We start from the raw sequence: 24,575 nt of genomic DNA, 5'->3' as shown, positions 1-24,575 counted from the left end.
ACTCAAATAAAAGCCGTGCAAACTGGCACGAAAAAACAGCAGTATGACCGAGACAGACACAGACACAGAGCGCTCTCGCTGAATGACAAAAAGCTGCCGCCGGCTTCAAACGCACGCGTTTTATACTTCCCGGTCGATGACGTCACCGCGCCTGTGACGTCACTCCCGTCATTTCATTGGTTGTTAGACATAGTTCAGAGTGCGGCCCGCCAATGGCGTTCCCCATAGCGTTCCTGACGCGGCTCGAGTTCCCGGAAGGGAACAATAAGTGTAACACTGCATTAAATTATTGTTTTTCCAAAAAAAATATTAAAACGTTTTCTGTTTAATTTAATTGCATTTTTGTTTTGTTTTTCTGAGCAAAAAATAAATATCATACATTTTTCCCTAATTTACAGAAGACACCCACTAAAATGTCATTCAGTGTAACAGTCTTGTCTGGCATATTTACAACAAATTTTTTTTTGACACATTAAAAGATGAATTACTTTCACCCCAAATACTAATTAGCCACTATCCTAGGTTTTGCCCATTTGTCAGTATTTTTTTTTACTAACTTAAAACACAAAAAAATTAATATGCTCCCTTATTTGTTTATATATATTAATATGTGCAAGTCAGAATAAGCATGTTGTTTGAATTTTGACATAAATACACTGAATTACAATGCAACATTATTTCAACCAAATTTTGACATTTTATTCTCCAAAAACATAAAAGTAGACCCTTTATCTACATTTAGTATCCTTTCTATGGACAATATCACTTTTGTACATTTCTTTTGACATGCACATCTTAACATCTTTGACCCAAATATAACACTGTTAATTAATAATTCATGTTTGTGGGGAAAAAAGCAATAATGTTAGTATATTCAGATTCAGTTTTTCAGAAATGAATATGTAGAAAGAACAGACTAACAAATGCTGTAATGTACTGTTCATTTTTAGTTCTAATACCAAATTCATTAACCTCATGGTAAAGTCTTACAAATTTGTGTGAGACACAATTTTGTTGTATTGTGAACATTATGCTGAGATGAGTAATGGTATGTTAACCGTCTGTTTCCCATGGTGTAAAGATGGCAGCCACAGACAGTTGGCTGGATGTGTAAAAACACCAGGATGTGGATTTTGTCACAGCCCCTAGACGGCCCTCTTCAGGCCTTGTGTGTAGACAAAAGTGCTATGCTCTGGAGGGCCGTGTGTGTGTGTGTGTTTATGAAGAGGGGCTCTGACAAAAGTATCCATGGTGACACAGCGATCTGTAACTCATGCTGCAGCAAATGTGTCCCATTTCCCTAAAGCGTCTGTTCAGCCGTCTCTGTCTGTCTCTATGTATCTGTCTCTCTCTGTCTATTGATTTCCTCTCCCACCTCACTATCTCATTCAACTTCTATTTCTCTCCACCGTTCATCTTTTTTCCCAAAGACTACTCATGCCACCATTTTCCCTGTCTCTTATTCTTTCTGTAAGACTGCAAGAAGGAAGGGACACATTGTGTTAGCTGCGTATTGCACTAAACACCGTCTGCATGCGTCTGTTAATTGAATAATAGACAGGGTGAGTCTCCGTGCATTAGTAAGGCAGCATGGGAAATGTAGGCAACAGAAGTGCCTTCAGTACCTTCAGAGTCTTTAGACATGTAGAGGGATAGCTTGGTGCCGTAGGGGATCCGAATACAATCTGGACCAGGGATGGAAAAGAGCAATATATCAACCCAACCCACGCACAGATTCGAAGACAAATGCATCTTTAGACAATACACAAACACAGGATGACAACTCGCATACCAAACTCTCAAATCCTGAATGCAAATACCCACGTTTAACCTCTATATTAAGTTCAGTAGCATGGGAATTCACTTTATTTGGGAAGGTAGACTGTGTACATGTTCCATCAAGAGCAAAAGCCTACCATCTCCAAGTGGTGAAGGGAAGACGGGCATCTCGTAGCCGGTGGGAGTCTGAGGGGAACTCTGGGAACTAGTGTCTCTGGAGCTACAGTTAGAGGCAGAGTTTATAGGTGCTGACGAGATGAAATAGATATCAGACTACAGGAAAAAGAAAGGAAGAAATAAGACAAAAACAGTGAGAAATGTGACATGACTGATAAATGTTTCAAATGGATTTGTGTAATTTATTGTCATACAGAAAAATGTATCTCATGAAAGATTTTCCATGTGTTAAATCTGTTCATTATTTTTGGTTGGAGTGTACACTACCATTTAAAAGTTGGTTGTCAGTAAGATTTATTTTTTTTAATAAACTGGTAACACTTTACAATGAGGTTTGTTAGTTAACATTAGTTAACTACATTACATTAGTTAACATGAACTAAGAATGAACAATACTTCAACAGCAAGTTGTTTGTTAACATTAGTTAATGCACTGTGAACTAACATGAACAAACAATGAACAACTGTATTTTTATTAACTAACATTAACAAAGATGAATAAATAGTGTAACAAATGTATTGTTCATTTTTTGTTCATGTTAGTTAAAAGAGTAGTTCACTTTCAGAATGAAAATTTGTGACGTTTCATTAACGAATTTCAGGAGGAGCTCGCGCAGATAATTAACACAATTCATCATCAGCAATCACTCCCTATCCAATCTCTCTCCCTATCCAATTACTACAGTCCCTTTAAATAACCAAGCAGTCCTACCTTCAGCTATCTCTGATGTCAGCATCCCTCCCACCCCCCCCTTTTATTTTCTCCACACCTCCAGCTGGGGGGAGCGCTATTGGGTTCGGGCCAAAGGCCGAGCTCGGACCCCTCTCCCTGGGCAGGGGGAGTGCCCCGGGCTCGGGAATGACTACCGAGCTCGGAGCCCTCTCCCGGACAGCATGCCAAACACGCTTAACTTTTACGCTGTTTATTATATGCGCCGTTTATTACACGCTTAACTTTTACGCTGTTTATTATATGCAAAAGCGAACTAGTGAAACAGATAATGTACTCACCCCCTTGTCATCCAAGATGTCCATGTCTTTCTTTCTTCAGTTGTAAGTTGTAAGGAAATTCTGTTTTTTGAGGAAAACATTTCAGGATTTCTCTCCATATAATGGACTTCTATGGTGCCCCTGAGTTTGAACTTCCAAAATGCAGCTTCAAAGGGCTCTAAACCACCACAGCCGTGGAAAGAAAGGTCTTATCTAGAAAAACGATCGGTTATTTTCTAAAAAAATTACAATTTATATACTAAATGCTCGTATTGTCCAGCTCTGCGTGTACTCTGTGTAGAGATAAAGTATATAAATTGTAAATGTTTTTAGAAAATAACCGATCGTTTCGCTAGATAAGACCCTTTTTCCTCGGCTGGGATCATTTAGAGCCCTTTTAAACTGTATTTAAACTGCATTTTGGAAGTTCAAACTCGGGGGCAGCATACAATGTTTTCCTCAAAAAACATAATTTCTTTACAACTGAAGAAAGAAAGACACGAACATCTTGGATGACAAGGAGGTGAGTACATTATCTGTAAATTTTTTGTTCTGAAAGTAAACTACTCCATTAATACATTAGCTCATGTTAACAAATGATACCTTATTGTAAAGTATTGCCATTAAATTTATATTTTATTCAGAAAAGATGCATTAAATTGATCAAAAGTGACAGTGACGGAAAAAAATCTGTTTCAAATAAATGCTGTTTTTTTAATATTCAAAGAATTTCAGAGAAAAAAAAAACTTTCCATAAACACAATTTTCTTCATAACTGAAAATAAATTGGGCATCACAGAAATAAATTATTTATTAACATAGAAAATAGTTATTTTAAATTATAATAGTGTTACTGTTTTTGCTGTAGTTTTGATCAAATAAATGCAGTCTTGGTGAGCATAGAGACCTCTTTTAAAACCATAAAAAAAAATCTTACAGACCCTAAACTTTTAAAAACTATATACATAATGTAGTAGTATTATAGTATACTTGAAGTATATTTGAAGAGAGATATTTGAAGACCTTTGTTCATCTATGGAACATAAATTAAGATTTTTGATGAAATCCGAGAGCTTTCTGGCCTCAGACATTTTTAAAAAAGTCCATGTGACGTCAGTGGTTCGACCATAATTTTATGTAGCTACGAGAGTACTTTTTGTGTACAAAGAAAAAAAAAAAAACTTCTTTTCTGGGTCAGTCTCTGCTTTGTGTTCACGAGAGTACCACATTCATACATCTTGTCGAGGACTGGCACAGAGATGAAGAGTCATTATTTTTGTTTTCACTGCACACAAAAAGTATTCTTGTAGCTTCATAACATTATGGTTGAACCACTGATGTTACATGGACTATTTTAATGAAGTCCTTACTCATTTCATCCAAAATATCTTAATTTGTGTTCTGAAGATGAACAAAGGTCTTTGGAATGACATGAGGGTGAGTAATGACAGAATGTTCATTTTTGGGTGAACCATCACTTTAAAATGTAGTCTTATACTGTACAAATAAAAATGTACTTTACACCAGATACATACATAGCTATATAATGGTCTTCATAGGAAGAATCTTATGGCTAGAATACTTACTCTGGATGCAGCAAGTTGCAATTCTGGAACAACAGCTGTATATACTAGGTTGCCATTTACGACTAGTCGGATCTCTATGGAGTCGGTGGTAAATGCAAGGATATACGGGAACGCACACACTGTGACAGGAAGTGACATAATAGAGAACTCTTAATTATTTCCAATAATGTGAAATGATTATTGAACTGTTGAAAAATTAGTAATGACAAAGAATATTCAACATCTTAAGGGTACTGACCAATAGCGTTGGGCATTTGGTTCCAGCTGAAATGGAAGTCTGAAGTGTTAGGTTGAATCATGGGTGTTGCTCCATTAAATGGACACACCTTCTTATAGACGCAAATATCTGTTAAACGAAAAATACAGCTTTAGAGGATCTGACTACACAGATACAATCACTGACATTTTAATAGACACTAACTGTTATAGCAAAGAAGAAGTCCAGCCTCTCCATCTTCATACACATCTATGGCAGCAACGAAGTTCACCTGGAGAAAATAGTATTAGACACTTTTGTTACCAATCAAATCCTGAAAGACTGGTGTACAGAACTGATAAAGGGAAGGGAAGGATAAATGTATTGTCTTATATTGTGTAAATGAATGTGTACAAAAGTTTGGGTCAGTAAATTTTTTTTAAATAAGTTTTTTTATGCTTACCAAAGGTGCATTTATTTAAAATTTAAATTAAAATAGTGTTTGTTAAATACTATTACAATTTAATAGGGATGTAGCCATATCAAAATCTCAAAATAAGATAATATCTTAATATAAAGTCCACCATACAAAATGTATTGTGATTATTTAAAAAAAGACAATTGAAGACTTGGAAAAAAGAAAACTTAAGTCAGAAAAAAGTCAGTGAATTAAGCAATTCATTCTGCACTTTTAAGCTTTTATTTTTTACGGAAACAGCAGTAAAGCTGTTATTTTGATGGAAAACTCCAGCTTCAGTAAAAACAGGCTTACAAAAACGCTTCTCACTACAAATCTAGTTAAATGCTGTAAATCTGCCGAGAAAATTAAGCATAACTGGTGGCCGTTGCATTCCTAAATGCATGCTAAATTCACAGCACATGCAATAAACAAGTTCAATGCATTGACTGTGAACTGAGCCGTTCTGAGGCATGGAAAACAAGTGAACGAAGTGCATGCTTCACTTCAAAACAGGCATTGGAAACAGATTTGATGGAGGGATTAAGCCATATCCTGCTTTCAGTTTTAGTTCATTTGACAGATACTGTGCCAAAGCATAATGGCCCAAAACACAACTTTAAAGACTTTTTATTGTAGAATAAGAAGTTTAAATATATTTCAAAAACAACACTTTTTGATATCACAATACCACAATATTAATAATACTGTTACGTTCCTACAATTGACTAACTTAATATATTTAAAATTTTATTTATTCCTAATAGCAAAGATCAATTTTCAGCAACCATTACTTCAGTTTTCAGTGTCGTGATCAATCAGAAATCATTTTATATGCTGATTTGCCTCTTAAGACACATGTCTTACTATTATCAATGTTGTAAACAGTTGAGTTGCTTTATATTTTTGTGAAAACTGTGATACAATTTTTTGGTCGGAATTCTTTAATAAATGGTTAAACATTCTTTATTTGAGACAGAACATTATAAATATCTTTACTGTCACTTTTGATTAATTAAGTGCATCCTTACTAAATAGAAATATATATATATTTTTTTTTTCCCAAAAAAGAATAATCCTACACTCTTAAAAATGAAGATGCTTTCAAAGTTCTTCAAAACGCCATAGAAGAACCACTTTTGGTTCCCGAAATAACCATTCAGTCAAAGGTTCTTTAAAGAAAAAGGTTCTTTACCTTTTTATAATCTAAAAAACCTTCTTTCGCCACAAAGAACCTTTTGTGAAACAGAAAGTTCTTCAGATGTTAAAGGTTCTTTATGGAACCATTTAGGAAAAAAGGGTTCATCTATGGCATCATGAAGCACCTTTATTTTTAAGAGTGTACTGATCACAAACTTTGAAATAGCAGTGTACTTTGTATTCAAATGCATCTTTGTATTTCTCACCCGGTTGGCGTCTACATGGTGTAGTCTGTAGGCATCTCCTGTACTCTCATTGATCAAGTCAAACTGATGTCTATAGCCCACACAGATCATGTGATCATTCTCTCCTGTCGGGCCATCAACCAGAGCCATGACCACCGGGGAGTCACATAAACAAATCTCCTAAGAAGGGGTACAGCAAACATCCAAAATGTTGAACGTTTTTGAACCCTTCCTGTAAGCAAACTTCAACGCACGATGTGTGTGTAAGAGAGCTGAATCCATGTCCTACCCGTATGTACTGGAAATCTTCCACAGGTGAGTCAGAAGTCCCTGTGACTGTAGCGATAGAACTGAGGCAATCGAGGCGTGACTGTTTCCTGGTGATCAGAAGAAGCTTGTTTCTTATCGCCGCAACGATTCTGAGCTCCACCCCATGATGCGTGTTTATGGAGTAGAGATGGCAGCCTGAGGAAACACAATTCTGTAACTTGACTGTGATGATTTTGGAAGTCATTTTTATTAACTGATTATTAAAAATGTCAAGAAACTTCATATTTTTCAAATAGACAGCACTTGGTTTAACTGCTTTGAATTAGAAAATTTCCTAACCTGTAAGACCACCATTCATGTTCAGAACACAAATTAAGATATTTTTGAGGAAATCCGTGGGCTTTCTGACCCTGCATAGATGAAACTACCATGTTCAAGGTCCAGAAAGGTAGTAAGGACATCAATAAAACAGTCCATTTGACATCAGTGGTTCAACCCTAATTTTACGAAGCTACGAGAATACTTTTTGTCTGCAAAGAAAACAAAAATAGAAACTTTATTCAACAATTTCTTCTCTACTGTGTCAGTATCCACTGTGTCAGTATCCGCTGTGCGTTTACAAGAGTACCACAACACAAATATCTTAATTTGTGTTCTGAAGATGAACGAAGGCATTATGGGTTTGGAACGACATAAAGGTGTGTAATGACAGAGTTTTCATTTTTGGGGTAAACTATCCCTTTAAATAATATTGCCCCATTTTAAATCATTTTAAGTATTTGTGTGGGTGACAACCGAAGTTTTCTTTCATACCTTTGGTTTTCTCAAGCTTGTTCTCTCGACTGTCACACTTTGTGCGGACAAGCTGCCGCTCTTCTATCCCTCGTTTGAGCGTGCTCAGTCGGTAAACATACAGTCGAGCATCTTTTCCTGCAACACAGTTGAAATTGGATATAAAGTAATTGAAATTAAAGCTTAATTTGATGTAAAAAGACTCAAGCACTTCAGCTGAAATATTCAAATGAGTGATTACTTTAGCTGCTGAGTGAATTCTCCAAACAACAGCTGTCAGTACTGTTACTATATGATAATAGGCTGGCAACAAATGAGAGACGCGTCTCATCAAACTGAATGACATCTCGGCTAATGCAACATGTTTGGTTTTCAAATGCCTGTCGTAGTGAATGAAAGTTGCTTGGAGACCGAGTTGATAACTGATTCATTATTTTTCCTCTGCAGAAGCTGTGCTTTCCAATGAGAGTGAGAGTTTGCTGTACACCGTCTTGAACTAATGAATAGAAAATGGCGGTAGACTCTAAATTACATGAATCTCTACTCTGGGCTTCTTTTTATAATGAGCTATAAGTCTAGACAATGCGCACCAGAGATGCTGCCCGTCTGTGTGTGTGTTGGAGATACTATTTTGTGCTATTCCCTGTTGGCTTAAGATGCTCATTAGAGCAAAGACCAAGAGTTTCCTTTGCCGCTTTGCTTTGGTCTTTCTTTCTCACGCTCTCTCTCTCTTTTGGCAGATCATTTTACACCCTTTTCTCTAGCCACATAAGAATTGTGCCATAATCACATGCTCATACAAATATAAAAACAAAGATATCTTACCCTTATCTGCTCTTGCAATGAGGAGGTCCTGAGGTTCAAGCACGTGCATTTGTTTGACAGTCAAGGTTTTGTCAAATACCTGCACCGGAGGCAGGGTTGGTGAATCTAGACCAGCATGCAAAGCAAGATTAGTTTGTGGTTTGCATTGTAACTTAATCCCCCATTGAGATCCACTTACTTTGATTAACAGACAGATTTGATAACTATCACTGCAAAATATTTACTCGGTTCTTTGTAATATTTATAAGCATTTGTTTCTACTGTAGTGTTATGGTTTTGCCTTACATACCTGCATTGGAGAACAGTGGATCTGAGGCTAAAAAGAAATACAAGAGGTGATCAGATTTCAGTTTTTTAGTTAAAAAACAAAACAAAACAAAACATGAAAGTGCCATGTATACTACTGTTCAAAAGTCTGGCGTCAATAATTTAATTTAATATTTTCATTTAGGACATCTTAAATTGATCAAGAGTGCAGTTAATGTGATTCATAATGTTCAGAAAAATGTTTCTGTTCTAAATAAAGGCTTTACTTTTGAAGAAAAAAATCCAAAAAAGCATTGTTTCCATAAAAATATTAAGCAGTACATCTGATTTCAACACTGATAATTAAAAGAAATCTTTCTTGAGTAGCAAATCAGGCATATTACAAAGATTTTTAAATAATCATACAATCATGACAATAAAGACTCTTCAGCTTTGCCATCACAGGAATAAAGTACTAAAATAGAAAACTGTTGTTTTAAATTGTAATAAAATGTCATGATATTTCTGTTTTTACTGTATTTTATTAAATAAATACAGCCTAAGTGTAAGAAACTTTTTTTTGATTGATAGTGTCAATTTAACTTTTTTCGTCCTCATATTCCAACACTGTATGATTTATTATTATTTTTTTTTCCATATATCACAAAAATTAGGGGTGCACCGAAATGAAAATTCTTGGCCCGAGGCCAAGCATAAATTAAATAGTTTTCACTATTGCATAAATTAAATAGTTAAAATGTGCTTTTCACAGTTTTGTCTTGCTTATCAAAAAACCCCCCAAAAAAACAATTACAAAACAACAATTGAAAAAGATGTACTTAACACTGAACTTTTTTAACATTCTAGTAGACATTATAGCCTACCAACAAAGCACAATTTAACTTAAAGTTAATAAGTTAGTAAAATAATATTCTTTGCCCATTTTTAAGACCCCCTTCTTAAATCAGGCATGTGTTTTTAATGTACAAATAAATGCAGCCTTAATGAACAAAGGAGAATATTATAATAAATGTATTCATAGAGCTGTTGTAATGATTATCATTATTATTTTATTTTATTTCTTATTTTTTTGTTTTACAAAACAACAGTAAAATTACAATGCTAATATTTCTGAATGTTGACTTTTATTTTGGCGGAAACCCACAAGAAAACCTCAGTACTACTTTCAGCAGCAGATTTATGAATGATTCTCATCACTCAGAATTCAGTCGCGCTTTGGACTTTGAACCCTGCCTAACAAGCTTGTGCAGCACTGTCAGAATAAATACAATTTGTGCGTGTATTAGACAACATGATGTTCTGTAGTTTATTTACTAATGGTTTAAGGCCATTTCGTGATTTCAGTCATCATACAGTCACCAGCAACAACCACCCCTTTCTCTTCTCATCGAAGACATGCGATGTGGTTCTAAACAGTCTCTCGCTGTCAGTGCTTGTAATACATTTTGTGTCTTTCTCGGACAGTTTTAAATGCTTCCACACTGCCGACATGTTTGCGGCATTAGTGCTTGCCTCTATTTGATCACGTCACGTTATTGTTCGGTCAAATTTATTCTGCCTTATTTTGTTATTTTCAGCCAAATTATTTTGATTGCTGAACATTTGGTGCATCCCTAACAAAACTGTTAAGAAAGATGTTCACATTGAAACCTAGTGCACAAATTGTATCAAAACATACACTAGTATTTTTGTGCTTCTTTGTCATTTGTAAGTTTGACAGCCCCTGCTCACTGTTCTCTTTTATTGTCTGGGTGAAAAAAAACTGCATCAATTTCTTTATGTTTTCCACATTTCTTTTCCCAGAATTTAAATTTTTGGTGTAACTGTCCTTTTTAATAGATTGATTATGGAATTGAACTCAGTGTGTATGTGTTTATGTCCATTCATATGATCAATCAAAAATAAGCTGGTAAGGTTACACTGTTTCATTCAGATGCGTACATTAAGTCTTTAAATGTCATTTTTAAAGGGATAGTTCACCCAAAAATGAAAATTCTGTCATTAACTGCTCACCCTCATGTTGTTCCAAACCCGTAAGACCTCCATTCATCTTCATGACAGAAATTAACATATTTTTGATGAAATCTGAGAGCTTTCTGAGCCTGCATAGACAGTAATGCTACTGACATATGAAAGACCTAAAAAGGTAATCAATGATATAGTACACATGACATCAGTGGTTCAGTGACATCAATGTTATGAAGCTTCAAGAATAAGTTTTGTGTGCAAAGAAAATGTGTTGTAGCACTTTGGTGAATGCACATCAAAAGATTGAAATAGAAGAGAATAAGTTGTTAAATAAACTATTTTTGTTTTCTATGGGCACAAAAAGTATTCTCGTAGCTTTACAACATTACAGTTGAACCATTGATGTCACATGGACTATTTTAAGTCCTTACTACCTTTCTGGTCCTTGAACATGGTAGTTGCATTGCTGTCTAAGCAGGGTCAGATGAACAAAGATCTTGCAGGTTTGTAATGTCATGAGGGTAAGTAACTAATGACAGAATACAAATTTTTGGGTGAACCATCTCTTTAAGAAAACTGCTACTCTGTCCTGCTGTGGTGTTCCTTGTGAAGAAGCATTCTCACCCTCCAGCAGCATGACCCCTGCTGAATCTGTGGCGACCAGTAATGACTGTCCCCACGAATCTCCACAGACTATATCATATGGGAAGCTACTGCAGAACGACTGTGACTCCCACGGCTGCAGAGAACATAGCATCACACAGTTAGAGATGAACCGTAAGAAAAAACAGCTTCCATCTCACTTTCCTGCTTTCTCACCTCTTTCCTGCAAAGGCCAGTGGTGACTAGACTGGTGGGCGCATCACCTCGAACTATAGTTTTCAGCTTCAAGGCCTGGACACAATATTATATTCATTAATAACATTACACATATTGTGACATTCACCATACCATATTTTATTTTTATTTATACGTCGTACCTGTCCCACCCTAACAAACTCAGCCTGACGTGCCTCCTCTTTTTTCCGGGCAGATTTGGGTGACTCTGGCAGTACATCGCTGAATGAGCGTCGGTTCAGCATGTTCTGCGGAGAGAAGGGAACCTACAGGAGTGGTACAGATAAAGATGGGTCTGAGAGACTGACCCAGAAACAGCCAGAAAGACAGAGCAAAGCAGAAACTAACATATTCTTACAAAATAAGAATCAAATAAGAGTTGGGAATCAAACAATGATGTTCAAATTCTGATTCGAATTCACAATTCTTCTTTCTATTACAACTATACAAGACTCATTTATGACTCTCTTTCATTTTCCTAAATCTTACTGGTTGAACACAACAGAAAAGTGTACTGTCAGTTTACTGTCATCGTATTATTCAAAGTCTTGTTTTTTCTTTATGGTAAATGGACCCGGTTCTTGATTCTCAACTCAACTAAATAAAGAACAGAAGAACCCTAGAATAGAAACAGTAACAGATAACAATAAAAAGACAGTGTCCATCTCTAGTGCCAGTGGATTGGAAGAGTGGTATATAAGACTGTGAAGAACCATCTGACAAAATATGGTAGAAAAGGAAATTAGATCAAAGTTTGAGGATAAACATAGTGAAATACCAAAAAGTATTAAGATGTGCTTCTCAACCTTTTTGACTCCAAGGCCCTTCTTTGTCCCCATGACTCTTCCAGTTGTTTAGTTTTTTTTTTTTTTTAAATTGATCATTTACAATTTCTAGAATTCAAATATTATATAACTATAGAAGATATGCATTCATTATGAAAAAAGTTTGGAGTTAAAACAGGGTTTCTGCAGATATGAACAAGTGAAATTTAAGACTTTTTAAGACCTTTTTAATACCACCTTATATGAAATTTAAGACCTTAACCTGTAATGGAAATAGATATTATATTACATGCATATGTGATATTTAATGTGTTTAATGTAAAAAGTAAACAAAATTTCATGGCTGTCATAAATTAAATTTATTACTACGATATACAGTGAACTTTCCATATCAGCAGATACTATTCCACACAAAATATCCCCATAAAAGTACCACTAGAAATATCTGATTTAAAAAAAAAAATTCTGAAGCGATTTTTTTTTTTTTACTTTTGAAATGTATGCGTACCTTTGAAATTTATTTTATGAATTTATCAATAAATTCTAAATGGCTGTTAGCAGTGAGATTACATAATTTACACTGCAAAATTAAAAGTGAGATTAATGTTTTAAATACATTTATTGATTTATAAATATATATATATTATAAATGTTATATAAATACTGCGATTCTGTCTGAAGACGCAGAAACTTCCACAGAGGGAGAAAAAAATCTACAGTTGTTAGCAACTGGCCTTAGCCAAGCCCTATATTCAGTTTTTCCAAGCCCAGTTTCGCTAAACTTGCACTTCCTCATAGCTAAAAAGTTAAATCCATTTGACTTCTGCGGTACAATCCGAGAGAGACTCGCGCCAATAACAGAAAGCTGATTGGCTATTGCATGCTGGTCTCATTTGTAGTTTAAATTCAGCAAATTATATTTGGAATAGTGAAATAAAGAACTACAACACCACAGAAACAACAGAAAGAGAATTTAAATGAGCATTAGAGGTAGCGTTACATGGACATCGGAAAAATAAGACCTGTGTAAAATTATTTAAGACCTAGAACAGCGAATTTAAGACTTTTTAAGGCCTAAAATTTTGATTTTTAAATTTTAGACTTTTTAAGACTTTTTAAGACCCCGCGGAAACCCTGTTAAAAGACTGTATATGCAGGTCCAGGAATCATAATATTAAAATTTGGCTTCCTTATATATATCCATTTTTTCCCAAGACAATGGGAACTCTTATTCATCAAAAGAAATAAAAAAAGTAGTTTTGAGGTGAATTAAAATATTATAAATATCTTGATTTTTAGTTGTTTTAGCTTATTTTAATTTTGAGGGCCCCTAGTGGGCTCTGGCCCCCTGATTGAGAAACACCATGTGTTCATACCTTGGGCATGTCAGGCATGAGATCCTGGTACAAGGATCTGATCAGCATGTCCAGTGTACGCTGACGTTTCTGAGCAAAAGTGGGGGTCTCAAGAGTGGCTTTTTCTCCATTTATTACTGTAGAAGACAGAAGGATAAAGGTGGCAGTATTATGTAACAGAATTACCGAAACAGCATGACACATTTTACAAGATCTGTTTAATGAAAGCATGAGCCAAAACAAATCAATAAAGCTGGCAACAGAAAAACAGGTGTATATTCTAACAGAAGATCTGTGTACTACAGACAACATGAAATGCATTAAAAATGATACTCTAGTTTTGACTGGGAAAAAAATGTACTGGGACATGACATATTAGTAGACTATTATTAAAAGGCTGTGACATGGCTGGTATTCACAGCTGACACAGGCTTGGTTACTTCAGCAGAAAAGTGTAGTTTTAGAGACAAGCTGTTTATATTTTCGTGAAAGATTATGAAATCAACTGATTTATAAAAGAGCTCTATGTACTTGTGAATTTACTAACATTTAACTAGTAAAAAGTCCCTGAACTCCTGGTGGTCTGTGAACACTGGAGGGGAAGGGAGCGGTGGCCCAAACAGCGGCACACTCTCCTCTGAGAAAATCTTCAACCTTCAACAAAACAAAATAATGATTAAATACAAATAATATACACCACTGTTCAGAATGTTTTTTTTTGTTTTAAATTTTGTAAAAAATATTATTTTAATGTAAAATAGCTGTTTTCTGTTTTTATATGTTTTAAAATGTAATTTATTCCTGTGATGGCACAGCAGAATTTTCAGCAGACATTACTCCAGTCAAGTGTCACTTGATCCTTCAGAAAATAGAAGCATTAAAAACCGTGCTTCTAAATATTTTTGAGAAACCTATGCTCATTTTTAAAGGATTCTTTTATGTATAGGATTTGATTGAAGGATTATTTGAAATAGGAATCTTTTGTAACATTCTAAATATCTTTAATTTTGATCAGTTTAATGCATCTTTGCAAAATAAAAATATCAATTTCATTTAAATAAACTTAAACTAAAACTTAGCCGAAGCTTTTTTGAACAGTAGGGAATATACAGTATAATATTTAATATAAATAAAATACATTTTTGCTGTTCAGAAATTTGGAATCAATAAGATTAACACTTTTTTTTTTTTTTAAAGAAGTTTCTTATGCTCATCAAGGCTTCATTTATTTGATCAAAAATCCAGAATATTATTTTAATGTAAAATAACAGTTTTCTACGTGAATCTATTTTAAAATGTAATTCATTCCGAAGATGCAAAGCTGAATTTTCAGCATCATTACTCTAGTCATCTAGTCTGCTTAATATTTAGTTGGAATCTGTGATACCTTTTTGGGATTTTTAATAAAAATAAAAAGTTAAAAAGAACAGAATTTATTTAAAATAGAAATCTTTTGTAACAATATAAACTACCATTTTAAAGTTTGTGAAGAATAATTCACCAAGGTTGTGTTAAATTGTTAAAAAATGGATAGCAAAGGCTTATATTGTTAAAAAAAGATTTGTTTTAAATAAATGGTGTTCTTTTTAACTTTTTATTTATCAAAACATTCTGAAAAAAGAACAGGTTCCATAAACACACTAAGCAGCACAACTGTTTCCAACATTGATAATAAATCAGAATAATAGAATGATTTCTAAAGGATCATGTGACACTGAAGTCAGGAGTAATGGTGGACGACAATTCCACTTTGCATCACAGGAATAAATGATATGTGACCCTGGACCACAAAACCAGTCTTAAGTCGCTGGGGTATATTTGTAGCAATAGCCAAAAATACATTGTATGAGTCAAAATGATAGATTTTTCTTTTATGTCAAAAATCATTAGGAAATTAAGTAAAGATCATGTTCCATGAAGATTTTTTGTAAAATTCCTACTGTAAACCTATCAAAATGTAATTTTTGATTAGTAATATGCATTGTTAAGAACTTAATTTGGACAACTTTAAAGGTGATTTTCTCAGTATTTTGATTTTTTTTGCACCCTCAGATTCCAGATTTTCAAATAGATGTATCTCGGCCAAATATTGTCCTATCCTAACAAACTATACATCAATAGAATGCTTATTTATTGAGCTTTCATATGTTGTATATATCTCAGTTTTGTAAAATTTTACCTTATGACTGGTTTTATGGTCCAGGGTCACATATTTTAAAATATATTAAAATAGAAAATCATTCTTTTAAACTATAATAATATTTCACAATATTACAGTTTTTTCTCTATTTTTGATGAGCAAAGGAATTCTTTAAGCCTTAAAGTCTTACTGATCCCAAAATTTTGAACAGCAGTGTATATGCTTTGCACGAAAAGTATAACCTCAAATACACACACATACCTGTAACTATCATTCTGGCTATTATATCGAACTAAGGCAAAAATATCTGTGGGGTACGTAAAGGAAATCATTCAATTGTTTGACGTGCAAAACTACTAATTTACAACAAAAAACAAAATTAATTTATATGGTTTTTTTTAACTTGTTAAGTGACTCATTTTATCATTTCCACTCAGCTTGAGGATGAAGGATACGTGTGAAATGGGAGCGAATCATAGAGGGTTTGAAGGACGGAGAGGCGTCATCTCCCTCCTGAAACACAATGGTCACGATGTCGTTCCCAATGTGTCGCTTCCTCTCTACCTGCATAGAGTGAAATAATGACAGCTATAATCATGCATTCATGAAGCACATTTCAAAAGACTGCTTTTGTTACCTGAAACTATTACACCAACTTTTTTTCCTCTCCAAAATGAACAAATGATAGGCAAATGTTTCATTTCTGAAAAGAGCACATGCCTATGTGTGTGGGTTTGTTGGTCCGTATGCGTGTGTGGACATTCAAAAGCTGCTATATGACCTCTGACACCTCAAGCCTGTTAGCCAGAAAGCATAATTGAGCTTGTTAATGAGTCTGGACCATTATGGTCGGAAAGGAGCTTTTATCTTTTATCTCAAGAGCACACACACACATATAAAACATCCCCTTAAAGCTCAATTACTACATGGCTGCTTTTCACCTGCCCATCTCTGCCAGTATCTCTCTCATTCTCTTTCTCTCACACACACAACCACACGCATCCAGACACGGATACATGTGCACGACCGTGAGCTGTGACAGGAATGAGTATTTACCTATTGCAGTGACACATTCATTTCTACTGAGAGCTCAATTATGATTCTCTGCCACTTCCTCTCGCTCATACACAAGAGCATCCTTCCAGTGACATACTGTATAACACTTGAACAAAACCAACAGGCTTTCATGACTGACACCTACATGTTTCTAGCATCTAAAAGGAGGATTGAGCCTTCTAAGATCAGTCAGTCACCCTCATGTTTTTCCAAACCTGTATGTTGTTCATATAGTCACTATGAACTGTCCTTCATAGCAAAAAACTGTAAATGTTCTTAATTTGATCATCTTTTGTGTTCCACAGAAGAAAGAACCTCATTCAGGTTTGGAACAACAACAAAAAAATGTTGCCTTTAAGAAGAGTTTTCTTTCAAGGAAAGACTTGCTCTCCTTTGTGAACTTGTGAACAGTCCTCAGACTGTTCGGTTTGACTGCATGCTTTTAGGGGTCAGCAAGAGACTTTCAGAGCGCATCAGCTTTCCTGCTCTTTTCATGAGCGGTTCAGCATTGGTAAAGGTGGTTATTGACATGAAGGACTGAAGAGGCTCTCGGCTGTAGAGTGCCGAGACCTTGAACCGACACAACTACTTTGAAAATCCTGCTATTGTGAATCCTTCCACAAGCACTTCAGTGCACAAGAGCACTACTTGTATTCAATCAGACATATGATCTGATAGAAAAAGTGAGAAACGGAAGGAGAGAGAGTGTGAGAGAGAGTGTGAGAGAGAGAGTGAGAGAGAGAGTGAGAGAGAGAGAGAGAGAGAGAGAGAGAGAGAAAGAAGGATTACTGTGTGATATAATCAAGAGAAGAGAGGGATATGAAGTGAGAGAGAGTGAAGTGATTGACGCTTGATGTAATCAGGATATGGAGCTGAGGGGGGAAGGGGGAAAGGCAACAGAGAAAAGAGAGGGAGAGACTGACCGCTGTGATGTCCAGCGCTTTTGGATGTTAAATATAGCCTGTTTTCCCCTCACCACCTACTGAGCTACAGACTGCCTCCTTTCTGCCTCAACAAACACACGCGGCTCCCTTCTCTCTATCACTCTATCACTCAAATTTCTCTTCCGTTCCTCCTTCTGTCTTCTGTCTTTCTCTCATTCTATTTGTAGTGTTATTAGAACCCGAATGTGTCTGTGTTCTTATTTTTTTGTTTTAGAAAATTCTATTTGGATAGTGTTCATAATGGAAATGGGCTGATAATCATACTGATAATACGAAAACCTGATAAATATTGTCATGCTATGGTCGATAACTTATAAATAAATAAATTAAATGCATTAAAACGAAACCCTTGAAAAGTAAAACTAGTCATTTTAAATACAATTGAATTTATGCACCACAACATCAGTGTTTCCCATACATTGATTTATTTGTGGTGGCTCGCCACAATATCAACACTGTCCACCACAGATCAATTATCTTCCTTGAATAAATGAGCTCTGCACATTTCAAAGTCAAAATACTGCGCAGGAGTTTTTATACGAATGTATCTTTCAATAATCCAAATTATCCATGTAATTTTCATTTAACCATTTCAGTGGGGAGTTTAAAATATTCTAGCGGACCCCCCAGAGTGAGTTTTTTTTTAAGCGACCGTTATTTTAGAACGTTCGTCCTTATTCAGGGTTCTTACACCTTTTCCAAAGTAAAATTCAAGCACTTTTCAAGCACTTTCAAGGTGCATTTTCAAGATTTTCCAGCACTGTGGTAAATTACATATTCACATACATGAGTTCTTAATTTTAAATCAGATGTTATTGTGCTATTAAAAAACAACTGTCTAGATTGCATATTGCCCCATATAAATAGTCAACATTCAGTATACAAATTATATAATTTAAAATATATAATTAATATAATTTACTGAGTATCTGTAGTATTTTAAAAAATAAAATTTAAAGGCTTTTTAAGACCTGCACAAATAAAAGTAATACTGTATGAGTGGAGTAGGGCAATGTCTATGGTAACATTAAAGGTTGTATCAGCGATTTCTAGCCTGAAACATAAAGTGTCAATTTCAGCTGACCTTTCATCACGATCCGCTCGCTGCCTGCCCCATAAATTGTCTGTGAAAAAAACGCGTCTCTCTGGTCAGCCTAGGGTCCGAGATATGCCAAAAAAAAAACAATCGGCACTACCAACCTTTCCACAGATAAACAAACAGTGTTCCAACCAATCAGCGTCAGGGGTTTGGTGTTGTGGACTTTCGCTCCGCCTCCCTCACATCCCTGCACCAGTAGGAAAGTCCACAACACCAAACCCCTGACGCTGATTGGTTGGAACACTGTTTGTTTATCTGTGGAAAGGTTGGTAGTGCCGATTATTTTTTTGGCATATCTCGGACCCTAGGCTGAACAGAGAGACGCGGTTTTTTCACAGACAATTTATGGGGCAGGCAGCGAGCGGATCGTGAAGAAAGGTCAGCTGAAATTGACACTTTATGTTTTAGGCTAGAAATCGCTGATACAACCTTTAACGACTGGTATAAAATGACTGTAAAAAAAATATGATAAACTAAAATTCTAAAACTTGAAAACTTTCTAAAACTTGAAGGATTTTCACAAATACATTTCACATTTCAGCCTAAAAGTACTAAAAGGTAGTCAAAAAGACACTATAAAATTAATAATAAAATTTAACTGGCCCAAATGAAAAAAGACCATTCTTTAAACATTGAAAATATTTTTGATTGACATTTAGACTCCTATCTGATTTTCTATTCACAAATATCAAGGTATTTTTTTCACTATTTACAGTGTATCTGCAGAATTTTATAATATCAATTTAAGGCAATTTATGACCCTTTTTAAGAGCTGCACAAGTAAAATGAACACCGTAGTGGGGTTGAACAATGTACAGTAACATATTAAGCCATAAAATGACATGATTTATAATTTAGATTTTCACAAAAACAAAACATATTATACAATGGCATTTCAGCCTTTATATTTTTAAAATGGTATAATTTATTTAAAACATAAATATTGCTGTCTTAATTGTTTAGATTTTTAGAAAGCACATAACTTTTTACATTTACAACTCTTATGTGTTTGCTGCATAAAAACTTGGGCCAATATTTGTAATAATCTTACTAAACAGCTGAATATTCGCAAATTCATTCCCTGTCACGAGGGGGCGCTTTAGGAGCGCTGAAATATTACGGTTTCCTTAGTAACGGCTGTATACCAAGCATAGACTGATATCAAGCAGCATTAACGCTGTTTTATCAGGCATGAAATAAAAATGCCAATGACACGTTTCTGAGGACAGTCGGTTCCCTTTAGATACATTCATATAAAGACATCAGTGCCGCGCTTTGACTTTGAAACGTGCAGCGTATTCAATGACATCATTGCCTTTTGAAGTTTTATCCAGCCCTATCGCGATTCTCGTATATCCGTCCCTAACTCTTAAACTTATAATTAAGCCTTTTCTTATACTATTTAATACATTTAAAACTTTTTATGGCCTTAACTTTGATACAGCTAAATTGATGAGTTTGTAAGGACCCGCACGAGCCCTCTACTTTAAGATAGTCCGGTGAAACATTTTGGTAGCCCGACTGAAAAACACAATAGCCCCGGGACATCGGGCTGGCAATTTTGCGATCCCCAAATTCTCGTTTTAAACATAATTCTTATTTGTCGTTTTCAAGCCATCGAGGACTGATGCAACAACCTCCTGATAACTGGCATGTTTTATCTACGGCTCTGTTCCATCAGAGGGCGCGCATCAAGAAAGACCTGCGGATCACACTACAGCCTCACGTGCACACTCGAGCGGAGCTGTTTTTTTCTTTTCTTTCTTTTACATATTATATAAGCATAACAAAAAATAACTATTTAGTATGAAAGCGAATTAATATGAAACCAATGCAACTGCATATTCAAGCACTTTCAAGCACTTCATCCAAAATCCAAGCATTTTTCAAACCTTGAAAACACTACATTAAAATTCAAGCATTTTCAAGGAATTCAAGCACCCGTAGGAACCCTGCTTATTGTTTCCATGGCGACGCATCAAGCTTGTCACGTGACACAACACAGACACAATAACACTGTATGACAGATAGATCGCTTTTATTTCGTTTTTCCTTTTTTATTCAGAATACTCACACACTTGCTGATCATGCCATGAACTATCTGATATTCCGATTCACAAATATGTGTGAATTAGTGTGTTTCATCGTTTAAAACCCCATATAAATGATCTGGATCGGAATCTGTAATGTGAGATGGGCGCCGCCATGTTTGTTCGCTCTGCTGTTCAGAGAGTCCTGTCAGCTGGATTTTTAGCACGTAAATTCATCCGTTTCTCCCGAAATACATGAAAGTAAGTGGCTGGTAGTAAGTGGCTGGTGAACTTTTTAGTTACTTAGACTATGTGTATGTGATATGAATAAAACACATCGGCGAATTATATTTGAATAGACTGCTGTTTGCTGCATCCATATACATATGTGTGTATTTCACAAACTCTAAATGTCTCGTTTTACTAGTACTTATGTGTATTTAAATGTCTGAAACCTAAAATAAGCGTTATGTGGTTAAAACACTGCATAGTTGTGATTATATGACAAGCACAGAGCTCGTCCGTCTTTGGCTCAGTGCCAGCCAGCGCGCCAAAGCGCAGTTTGAATTTGTCAGTTGTGTTCTAAATCCCATATGTGGGATCGTACTCCCAGGGGCACAGAAGTTAGAATCCCATATGTAGGACCGTACCGCTCAAAGGGTTAATAGTTCCTATAATGCCTGATGAAGTAGCATTGATGAGCGCAGCACTGTATTGTTTTCAGCTGATACTGGGGAAACTGCTATTTCTGCTGTTCCAAAAGCGCCTCCTGCTGGCAGAGAATGAATTTGCATTTTCAATCAGTCCGCTTACTGTTTTTGTTCAGACCAATGTGAACATCCACCCATGTTTTTACGGTGCAAACACACATATAAATAAATAAATAAATAAATATATATGAGATGATTTCTTTGGTGTTATAAAACATAAATAATTTAGGTGTTTTAGTGTTTTTTTGTGCTTGTACTTGTTTGTTGTTTTTTTTTCTATGAAGATCTGGCAACACTGACACTTTACCGTCAAAATGTGCTAAGGTTAAGAATTCTTTCACTGTTATTTTCTTGCATCTCACATTGGACGAAGGCTAATTTCTGATGCACATTTAAATACATCATTAATAACTAGTTGTTCAGTTCCGTACACACTGCATAGAATTCCTGTAAATGCGGTTGTCACTCCCGTAATTTAGTGAATTATGCATGTACAGAATGTGATTAAGGAGTAAAAGCTGAAATGACAACCGAATTTAGTTGCAGTGATAGAGTGTGTGTCTCTGGGAAACACTAAACATGATAATGAACGGTGTGAAAAATGGGTATTTAAAAAAAAACATACTTAAATTACATTTAACAGTGTTATTAAAGGGGTCCTATTATGCTCCTTTATAAAGTCTTTATTTTGTTTTGGGGGTGTACTTGAACATGCTGTCATGCTTAGTTGTTCGAAAAACGCATTATTTTTCACATAATTTACATTATTACAATAGCTTTCTCCCCAGGCTGGCACAAACGGCTCGATTATTTCCGGGTTCTGCCTTCTGAAAAACCAAATGTAATGTGATTGGTCAGAAGTCCACCTGCATTGTGATTGGCAAACAGCGTAGACCGCGTTCCGCCCTGCTGCGCCCCTTCCCAAAGCAGCAAACTAGATTGAAATGATTCTTACGTTTTAAATATGTATATTTTTCTTACAAAAACACATCGGATCGCTAAAGGAGGCTTTTACCGATCGTCCCGTAGTTCTTGAAAAGGGACTTTTTAAAAACTAAATATCTCCCTTTGGAGTGGACTTTGAGATTTGTAACTTTGTAGATGTTTTTTATGCCCAAACATACACACCACACACTGGCTAAAGTTCAAAAAGTGGAAAAGCATAATAGCACCCCTTTAAATTATTAGTGATTTCAAAGGTTAACTATGAGTGAGCTTTAAATTATGACACAGTTTATCTAAATGTAAAAATAATAAGCAAGGTAATAAGCCATAAAAAATTAAACATTCATTATTGGCTGATAGATATCCACCACTGACACGTTTAAAACCACTGGACTCGTCAAAAGTTTGGGGTTAGAAACGGTTTATATTTATTTAGTTTTTTTGCAAGATTTTTAATTTATTCACTAAAGAATCCCCAAGAAATTGTATTACGGTCTTCACAAAAATAATAATCAGCACAACTGTTTTTAACATTAATAATAATAAGAAAGTAGCATATAAGAATGGTTACTGGTTAAAAGCTGGTGGCAGCTGGTAATTCAGCTTTGCCATTACCGGAATAAATTACACTTTAGAGTATATAAAAAAAACATGATAATCTAATTTGTAAAATTAATTATGTGTATATAAATATATATAAGTAACCCCAAACTTTTGAATGGTAGAGTAAATATACTGTGCGTCCTATAACTTGTGTGTTTTGTAACTTACCTGTTGCTTGTTCTCTTTAGAATAAGGTAACATGGTGGAAACATGGAACATGAGCTCATGACCCTGATAGACTGTGTAGATGGAATTTATTCCTGTAGTGTCGTCTAAACAGATAAACAGAAAAAACAGAAATGAGCTAAATTCACTTGAAAGGGAAAAATGTTATGAGACATGTTTTTATAGTATGTGTATTTATCCTACTCTTAGTGTCTAGTCCTCCTCGATACCCTGCCCAGCCTTGCAGACAGATTGTGTCACCAAGGAGATTCAGAAATTTGTCAAAAGTTTCACTTCCTGATTCTAATTAAAAAACAAGAACAGAGCATTAATAAATTGAACAGATATCAAGGGAACCACATTATGCTGTTCACATACATATTCAAAACTGCATGTGAATTACAATTAACTGCATTGTACATCCTTAATATGGTATATTTCTGATTTGAACAATATGTGACTCTGTCTATTTGTAGCAATAGCCAAAAATACATTGTATGGGCCAAAATGATATATTTTTCTTTTATGCAAAAAATCTATTAAAAAGATCATGTTCCATGAAGATATTTTGTAAATTTCCTACCGTAAATATATCAATTATAATTTAATAATACTTTTTCATTAGTAATACGCATTGCTAAGCACTTAATTTGGACAACTTTAAAGGCGAATTTCTCAATATTTAGATTTTTTGCACATTTAGATTCTAGTTCTATAGTTCTATCGCGGTCGAATATTGTATTATCCCAAACCATGCATCAATGGAAAGCGTATTTATTCAGCTTTTAAATGGTGTAAAAATTATGTATGACTGGTTTTGTGGGTTGCATATTTAACTAGATAAATCTGTCTATTTGGCTATTGCTAATTATCATTCAACAATGTGCGTAGTAATGGTGTCAAGAGAAAGAAATATTTAGTATTATGAGCATGTTATGAGTGGTTCTGTGCTCACCATTGCTGAACATTTCATCATCTGTCAACTGTCCATCTTTGGCATAAAGAACACCAAATTTAAAGTTTACACTGCCCTGTAATAACATACAAACATACGTGATGAGCATTCAGGGGGAATTCATGAACAATTCGCATCGCATACACAAATCAGACACATACACACATTTGAAAGTACACACCTCTTGCTCCTCCAGCACCAGTAAGTCCTGCCAACAATAAAAAAAAAAACAGTTCAAAACATCAATTATATCTCCACA

General features: G+C 35.1%; 1 protein-coding gene across 1 annotated transcript in view; it reads right to left on the bottom strand.

Annotated features, from left to right (window-relative positions):
- Positions 1-1,459: 1,459 nt before the first annotated feature.
- The window catches only part of LOC141291473 (GTPase-activating Rap/Ran-GAP domain-like protein 3), a 59,524-nt gene continuing 36,408 nt past the window's right edge, over positions 1,460-24,575 (bottom strand). The window contains exons 8-29 of the mRNA XM_073823634.1: positions 24,498-24,524; positions 24,317-24,392; positions 23,566-23,664; positions 23,365-23,468; positions 16,265-16,373; positions 16,071-16,116; positions 14,217-14,323; positions 13,691-13,806; positions 11,673-11,795; positions 11,512-11,586; positions 11,317-11,431; positions 8,747-8,773; positions 8,458-8,562; positions 7,654-7,770; positions 6,860-7,035; positions 6,592-6,750; positions 4,954-5,020; positions 4,771-4,878; positions 4,533-4,651; positions 1,917-2,052; positions 1,626-1,685; positions 1,460-1,476 (exon numbers count right to left, since the gene is read on the bottom strand). Of these exons, the coding sequence (XP_073679735.1) occupies positions 1,460-1,476; positions 1,626-1,685; positions 1,917-2,052; positions 4,533-4,651; positions 4,771-4,878; positions 4,954-5,020; positions 6,592-6,750; positions 6,860-7,035; positions 7,654-7,770; positions 8,458-8,562; positions 8,747-8,773; positions 11,317-11,431; positions 11,512-11,586; positions 11,673-11,795; positions 13,691-13,806; positions 14,217-14,323; positions 16,071-16,116; positions 16,265-16,373; positions 23,365-23,468; positions 23,566-23,664; positions 24,317-24,392; positions 24,498-24,524 (2,088 nt within the window). The remainder of the gene's footprint in view (positions 1,477-1,625; positions 1,686-1,916; positions 2,053-4,532; positions 4,652-4,770; positions 4,879-4,953; positions 5,021-6,591; positions 6,751-6,859; positions 7,036-7,653; positions 7,771-8,457; positions 8,563-8,746; positions 8,774-11,316; positions 11,432-11,511; positions 11,587-11,672; positions 11,796-13,690; positions 13,807-14,216; positions 14,324-16,070; positions 16,117-16,264; positions 16,374-23,364; positions 23,469-23,565; positions 23,665-24,316; positions 24,393-24,497; positions 24,525-24,575) is intronic.

The sequence above is a fragment of the Garra rufa genome, chromosome 18, assembly GCF_049309525.1.
Source record: "Garra rufa chromosome 18, GarRuf1.0, whole genome shotgun sequence".
In the NCBI taxonomy this organism is placed as follows: Eukaryota; Metazoa; Chordata; class Actinopteri; order Cypriniformes; family Cyprinidae; genus Garra; species Garra rufa.
Note: the sequence above shows the minus strand (reverse complement) of the source record. Positions and strands in the feature narration are given on the sequence as shown.